Below are 8,437 nucleotides of genomic sequence, written 5' to 3'. Positions count from 1 at the left end.
ATTCATTGTTAAGTCACAGTTTCACATCAAAGTTTTAAATACCTATGCTATGTAACTTTATCTCAGGTTAACAGAAGGTCTCAAACACGTTGACACACATTTGATGACTCCAGGTGATAATGCCTTGAGCCTTGTGCTTGAGTAAAAGCTGATCTCCCTCCTGACTGCTGCAGAGTTCCTCCTGTTCCTCTGTAATCTGTGGAGGCTCTGGTACCTCCTGGTCCAGACTGAAGTTCCTCGCGTGGTTACAGACCTGCTGCTCATCCAGATCCTCCTCTTCCTTACAGTCCTGTTGTTGTGGGAGATCTTGAGGAACAAAAAAACACAGGAATGTGATGAAACAAGAACACACATTCAACCGTACAGAGTTAAAAACATGTCCATACCTATGATGTGTGAGTTTCTGTCGGGTTTCCGGCTGATATCCAGCAGTCTGTGCTGACGGTTGATCTGCACAGACTGCTGGCAAAAAAAAAGATTTAATATGAAGGCAATATGAGCAGAGAGCACAAACAAGTTGAGGAATTGGCTGTGTTAGTGCAGTGAGAGAGTTATTTGTAAAGAAAACAGTTTCACTAGCAGTCAAAAACACTTACGCCTGCATTTTTATTTTGTTAGATAGGAACAAAATGATAGCAGAAGTGCTGCCACGTGTCTGACCCGAAAAAGAGGACCAATTTGCTTATTTGGTAGTTCAATAAAAGGCTTCAATTAGTTAAGAGTGAGGGAACAAATTAGTTTTATGTTTGAAGTTTTGTCGTGGTATACAATATTTGAAATGTTAAAAAACAAACAAAACACTACATTTTCAGAAATATTAGTGGGTGTGTCCTTGTTTGTTTGTTTTTGTTCACTAAAGTGGCCCTCACATAAGATGACAGTGCCAGCAGTGGCCCACAGCTGATGTAACTTTGAGACCCCTGGTATACATGCTTCTCAGTGCGTGTTTTTTTTTGTGAGACTCAGGGATCACAGTTTTTTTGTAGCCATTTCCCTCATTGCTGGGTTTCAGAAATATCTGATTTATTTTTGTGAAGGAGAAGCTCTCAAAACTTGAATCAAGTCACTGACTGGCCAATAGGTGTGTCGAATTTTGGATCACCTCAAATTTCTTGGGACCTCGGCCGAGTACATACTAAAACGTACCTGGTACCAGGTATTACCAACTAATGGTTAACCCATAAAATTAAGTCAGGTCAGGTAGATACTAGAGGAAAACGGCTACCATTCTCCTCTTTCTCCCTCATCCTTGCTAGAGATGATCAGTGCATGTTCAACAGTTTCTGGTGCATTACCATAAAAGCTGAGACCTATGGGGAGGTTTTCCATGCAGTGTATGAGAGTTCCTTGTTCCAGTTCCTGCACTGCATTCTGTTCAAACCTACACACTTTTAGATACTGTGTCTTAATATTCCTGCCAAATATTCTACATATGATTCTTAATGATAGTCTAAGGAGCTGGGAAAGAAAAGCGTCTGGACTTTTTCAGGGTTTCAGGGTCAAATGGTGGAGAGTCGTCCCCCCACCCCGAGAGGAACAAAGGACCCCCTAATGATTCTCCACCTAATCACATGAGCCGCCACACGGGTGTGGATCACAATCAGCCAGGGTTTCGGTTGAGCTCATTGTGAAACCTGGCCCCACCCTATCATGTGATTTCCTGAGGTCAGGTGGTCCAGGGCATGAGTGGGTGTTAAGGCATCTGGGAAGGGATCTTAAAACTGAATTATAGATGAGAGACAGTTGGTGTCGTAAGCCACCGCCCCTGTTCAAAGATGGTTGCTCACAGTGGAAATAAATGAATTCTTTGACTCCTTTTTCAAACCATCTGTCCTCTCTGTCCAATATGTGAACATTGGTATCCTCGAAAGAGTGACCTTTATCTGTCAGTGCGCCCCAGGGCAGCTGTGGCTACAATGTAGCTTGCTATTGCCAGTGTGTGAATGTGTGTGTGAATGGGTGAATGACTGAATGTAGTGTAAAGCGCTTTGGGGTCCTATGGACTAGAAAAGCGCTACCATCTTTATCCTTATCTCTCACTGTCCACATCATTTGAGGAAAGATGTGGACACTTCCATAAGGCAGGTTTCTCTTAAAAACATAAATAGATGTTACCCTGTCAATCAATTCTTCTAACTTTTTTAAGAAAGATACGTTTGGACTGCTCATTCTATGAAATTCATCCAGAGACCTTGATGCACGTGGTTTGCACCTTCTGGAATGATCTAGCTTTTCTTTGTGCTGGAATGATGTAATGTTTGGTTTCCACAATGATAAAAAATAACAAGAGAATTAAATTTAAACAACCTATTAATAATCCTAGGTAACTATCACATCCACAAAGCAAAATTTAGTCATTTTAAATCTTTGTTCAAAACGTTTCAAAAGGAAACCGAACGCAACACTAAAAAGCTATTTAGACCTTCCACCTGTGCCTAGTTCTTTTTATGTTTTTGTATAATAATCTCTCCATGGCTCTGTTCTACCTATGAGCAACTATCAATGAAAATTATGGGAAAAAATATCCTTCACAAAAATCGAAACGGGTAAAAGCGTATGCCTGCTGAGCGGCACGGGGGAAATGGCTTTCCAACAAACAATAAACCAAACAATTAGAATCAGAATACTTTATTGATCCCTGGGGGAATTAACCACGTTTGACAAAAAGCCATACATATATGTGACTCTCTTATGGATCAGGCAGCATGTTATGGAGTCGTGTGTCTTTAACTTGCTGAACCACATCCCTACAAACACTCATCAGAGATCCGTTTCTCTGTATTTTAGCACTCTTAATCTCTCTGCAGGCTTATGTATCGCTGTTGTAGCTGAATCTGGTTCCACTCACTGAACCACGGTCCGTTTTAAGACGATTTTATGATCGCTTTAAATCCGTCCTCGTGTCTCGTTTTCACGGTTACACTGCGCTCACTGTCCTTTTCCTCCACATTACAGACTTAATTTCACAACGGCTTATTTATTTATTATTTATTTTTCCGTTGTCGCCTAATGTTTGATTTTCATTCAGCTCTATCATAGCCTTCAACCTCTCTCCCGCCATCAACTTCTGCTCTTATTTCACTTCCTGATAAGTCACTTCCCTCTGCTGTCTGAATTGAATTGTACTCACTACCGTTCAAAAGTTTTAGAACACACCAATTATTCTAGTTATTGCAATTAAAGTTTCATGTCAAATGTTAAAGTCCAATGAAAAGATTGAAAAGGTACAAGTGTAAGTGATGAACTGCCAGAGGTTAAAAAAAGTAAGGTTATAATAATAATAATAATAACAATAATTAAAACTTTATTTATTTCAAACTCTTCACAAGAACCACAGCATGCTTCACAATAATATAAAACAGATGTATATAAAACAATACAACTGCTCATACAGCACAACTCTAGTTAAAAGCCAGTCTAAATAAATGAGTCTTTAGCTGCTGTTTAAAAGAATAAATACAATGAGGTTACCCAAAACTGAAAAATAATGTACATTTCAGAATAATACAAAAATGCCCTTTTCAGTGAGCATAAAATTGGTTATCAATTTAAAGATGTTCTGCAGCAATGGAGGTTGATCCTGGACCATAAAATACTGCCAGTGGACTACTGATGACTGGAAGATGGGATTGAAATCTTCAGTTCATCACGCAGAATCTTTGTACACCATCAAGAAGGTGAAAGGATGGTTCCACAGTGTGTGGCATCAGTTGTGAAACATGGAGGAGGAAGTGTGATGATCTGGGGCTGTGTTGCTGGATCCAGGGTCGATGACTTGTACAGAGTGAGAGGAACCCTGAACCAAAACATAAGTCCAAGCTATGCCAGAACTATTTCAGGAAAAAAGAACAAGTTGGTAAGCTTGAAAATATGCAGTGTCCAGCACAGTATCCAGACTTACCCCACTGAGCAGGTTTGGGATGAACTGGACAGAAGAGAGAAAGCAAAGCAACCTACAAGTGCCACACATTTATCGGAACTTTTGCAACAGATATGGGAAGAACTTTCTGAAGAATGTTTAATTTCTATTGTAGAAAGAATGCCACAAGTGTGCTTGCCTGTTATGTCTGCTAAAGGTGGCTACTTTTGGCTGGTAGTGTATATATGAGGACACTTTTTGCTACAGCATCAAAAACTACAGCAGATTCTTTTGGATATTTTGAATTTGTCCACAAATTCTTTGTATGATAATAAAAACATTATAATAGATGTCCTTATTGTTCCATATTAGGTATATATTAATATACTAGTAATACTAATATATACATATTAGGTATGTATGTGGGGAGAAAACCGTTCAATGAGGTGCCTGAATATTATTCATTTACATTATTCATAATCCAGTAAAAAAAAAAAAAGATAAATGAAATAGACATAAATTACATGTTTATTCTTGTGGGAAAAAATGAAATGTGTTACAGACATACATTGCACACATTAAAATACATTAAACACATTAAAAACATTAAATATATTAAAATACATTAAAATCACTAGTGTCTTATAATTCTTTTCAAAAACATTCCTGATGACATGATGCACAGTAATATGTGTTTAATACACTGTTAATGTTCTGATTTGATGACAGATTTCACCAGGTGCAGGACAGACACATTTCTGAAATTCTGATGCAGATTACCATGATTAATGACACAATGCACTTTATTATTTAAGCTTTAATCAGCCTGAAAACATAGCAGAATGCAAAACATGTGGACAATCTGAGCTGAGCTACCACTCCATCCCTTTTAGCAGGGTGAAGGCACATCTCTTGTGTTATTAATCAGATTTCAGGTTCATCGTGACTTGCTGAACACAGAAATGCACTATTAAAGTCCATTTGTCAATTTTATGGTCAAGGTCAGTTTTGGGATTTTTATGGTCATTCCATTGTATAATTCTATCACATGTTTGCTACACATTTTACTTTTGTATCTTCCCTCATTTCAAACACCACGAAGTCAAAGGCTACTATTTCCACGCAGAAAGAGTCAAAATTGTGTGAGTGCACGATAAATATTTCCATGTACAGCCAAACGTTCCAACTTTTAAAACAGAAACTGTTCAAACTTAACCCACTCTGTCTCTGTACAGCAGCTGCACATTCAGTCAGATTAAACTATTTAAAGGACTCAGCTTAGGGCAAATAAACATTTCTATTCTCCACAATATACAGGTCCGTATAATTTGTTTTTATATTTAAAAAGTTTAACTATACTTTGTTTACATTATATAGTTTCCCTTACGCAGTATGATTGGGAGGCATGTCATATTTTCATTGCTATGCAGATGTAACCCATCTTTATCTATCCATAGCACTAGATGGCAAAAACAATTAATTAACTGCAGGAATGCCTTAAAGACAAAGACATGGATGACCTTGAATTTCTTGGTTCTGAATTGAGATGAAACAGATCTGGCACAATGTCTCAACTTTATTGGAATTGAGGTTGTGCCATGGTTATCAGCCATAAGAACAAATTCAGATTTATATTGATGTAAGGTATATAAATGTAAGTGCAGTTTGAATCAGTGCAATATTATTTTCACACATCAATGGACCACTGAACTTCTCAGCTTCTAAAATGTAAAGCCTCATTTAGAAACTACACAAGTACATATAATGGTCAGGGATCAACATGAACCTGTCTTCTCTATTTGACTTTAATCAACTCTGCAGTGTCTCCATCAGAGTGACAAAACCGAATTCCAGCATAGAGCGGCTGAGTGAATGTGGTCTGGACTCTGTGGAGGAGAGTCATGGTTTCAGAGACGCTGTAGAAAGACAGAATACCTGCTCTGTGATCCAGGTACACTCCTACTCTGGAGGACCGAGGACCTGAGAGGACAGTTTGGACTTTGTTGTGCCAAAATTTATAGCTGTTTGTGTCACAACGTAATGCCCAAGATTTGTCATTGTATCCAAGAAAACATTCATTTAGGCCCGTTTTTCTGCTGATATTCTTCAATGTGACTGCTACACAAACTCCTCTCCCTCTCCACTCCACCTCCCAGTAACAACATTCAGTCAGAGTCTGTCTACTCAAAACCTGATAACATCCAGTGAATCTGTCTGGATGATCAAAATAAAATTGTTGTTGGTTCATAAATGTTGCTTTTCTGTTCCCCTCAGATAATAACAGATGTGTGTATGCTGTGTTTGGATCCAGTGTGATTTCACATGAATATTTTAAGAATCCAGCTCTGGTCTTTGGCTCAGGTGGTGACAGTAAAACATCCACTTCAGTCACTGTCAGTGAGATGTTTGTCCATTCATCTCTCAGAATGTCCTGTAGTTTATCTCTGGTCTCTGACACAGCTGCTGTCACATCCTCAAAGTAGCTCAGAGGACGAATATTGATGCTGGATGAGTGTGTAGACTCACTGAGTGCTGACAGTGAGGGGTAGTTGTGTAGAAACTGGTTGTGATCCTCTGTGTGTGAGAGCTGCTCCAGCTCGCCGTCTTTCCTCTTCAGCTCAGCGATCTCCTGCTCCAGCTTCTCCTGAAGCTCTTTGACTCGACTCACTTCAGTTTCCTGCTGGGATCTGACCTGCTGCTTCACATCAGAGCTTCTTTTCTGGATGAGCCGGATCAGCTCAGTGAACATCTTCTCACTGTCCTCCACTGCTTTATCAGCAGAGCCATTGATGGCCTCCACCTCCTGTTGAAGCAGCTTCACATCTTTCTCTCGCTCCTGGATTCTCTGCTGGATGTTTAGTCGTCTCACCTCGAGCTCCTTCTGCTTCTCAGTCCTTTCTGCTGCAGCTGGGACTGTTTCATGGCCTTTATGTTCATCCATTGTGCAGAGATAACAGATACTCTGCTGATCAGTACGACAGAAAATCTTCATCACCTCATCATGACGAGAGCAGATGTTCTCCTGGAGCTTCTTGGAGGGGGCCACCAGCTTGTGTTTCTTTAATGGAGCTGCATCATAGTGAGGTTGGAGGTGTTTCTCACAGTACGAGATAACACAGACTAAACAGGACTTGATGGCTCTCAGCTTCCTCCCAGTGCAGACATCACAGGCCACATCTTCAGGTCCAGCATAGCAGTGATCAGCTGGAGCAGCTTGGAGTCCAGTCTTCTTCAGCTCCTCCACCAACTCTGCTAACATGATGCTTTTCTCCAGGACAGGCCTCGGTGTGAAAGTCTTCCTGCACTGAGGGCAGCTGTGGATTCCCTTCCTGTCCTCTTCATCAAAGTGGGCTTTAATACAGTTCATGCAGTAGCTGTGTCCACAGGGAATAGTCACCGGATTTATCAGTAGATCCAAACAGATGGAACAAGAGAAGGTTTCTCGGTCCAGCTGAACTCCTTTCTGCGCCATTTCTCCTCTCAGTGTCAGTGACTGTGTGAGTTTCTCTTCCTTATAACTGAAACTAGTCTGAGCTCTGATCTCAACAACATGTTTCTGCAGTGAATGGAGCCTGTCAGCTCTTACACGTCACCACATGTTGGTTACACCCATCTTCAAACTGCAGATCTGAGGGGGAGGGAACGAGGAAACACATGGACAGAGAGGAGGTGATGTGTTTAAGAGCAGGAAGAAGAGGGAGGGTTATCAGGCTGTGCTTCACTCCAGGAAGAGGAGCAGTTTGAGAGCGATACTGATACTGATAGTTTAACCCTTTTTATTTACTGCTCACATCAACGTTTAAGCTTGTTAACACTTTCTTCTATATAAATAAACTTCAGTTTAGAAATGTCAGAGTTCTCACCGAAGTTAACAAACAGTCCTTCAGTTTCAGTCAATGCAGGAGGATAATGATCCTAAACATACAGATAAGGCAGCCACTGACATGATGCTTATGTTGCATTTAAGTTTATGTTCATTTCAGTTGTTTCTCTCCCTCAAATACCATCAGAGGTGAGAGGGTGCAGCAGGTGTAGTAGTTGGTATATGAGTCAGTAAACAAATTAAAGTGTTTTCAAACACATTCATCTCCATAAAAATGTGATAAATGTTTGACAGGAATAATAAAAAGAAACCCTGACTCCTTTAAAAATATTTTTCTGTTGTTACAGTTGAGTTGATCACAACTTCTACAATCATTTTTAACAGGAACGTGGCTAAATACAGGTATGTGAGAACCAGTCAAAAGTGGCAAAAGTCTAGACATTCTGTACTTAAGCAGAAGTACAGACACTAGTGTTAAAAAACACTTTACTACAGTAAAAGTTGAAGTACTGGTTCAACTTTTTTACTCAAGTAAAAGTAATTAAGTATAGGCTTTGAAATGTACTCAAAGTAAAAAAAAAAGTAAAAAGCAGTTCTTTGCAGGACATTTCTCCCACCTATTTTTTTTTTTATAAAGCTAACTGAACCTTGTGCTATAGTAATGTAATAATTCTAATCGTATTCAACTTGAGTCAAAAGAAAAAGAAGGATTTTTTTTTTAAATTGCAATTTTTTTAATGCCATTATTGTACAAA

General features: G+C 39.5%; 1 protein-coding gene across 1 annotated transcript; it reads right to left on the bottom strand.

Moving 5' to 3' along the window:
• Positions 1-4,396: 4,396 nt before the first annotated feature.
• LOC146674038 (tripartite motif-containing protein 16-like) lies at positions 4,397-7,462 on the bottom strand. Its single transcript, XM_085393066.1, has one exon. The coding sequence runs from the start codon at positions 7,329-7,331 to the stop codon at positions 5,655-5,657; it is 1,677 nt and encodes a 558-aa protein (XP_085249192.1). The 5' UTR covers positions 7,332-7,462; the 3' UTR covers positions 4,397-5,654.
• Positions 7,463-8,437: the final 975 nt, after the last annotated feature.

Source organism: Rhamphochromis longiceps, linkage group LG3 (genome assembly GCF_057381845.1).
Source record: "Rhamphochromis longiceps isolate RC_006_pf linkage group LG3, R_longiceps_female_GT1.1, whole genome shotgun sequence".
Lineage (NCBI taxonomy): Eukaryota > Metazoa > Chordata > Actinopteri > Cichliformes > Cichlidae > Rhamphochromis > Rhamphochromis longiceps.
The sequence above is the reverse complement of the archived record's forward strand: the minus strand, read 5'-3'. Positions and strand labels throughout refer to the sequence as shown.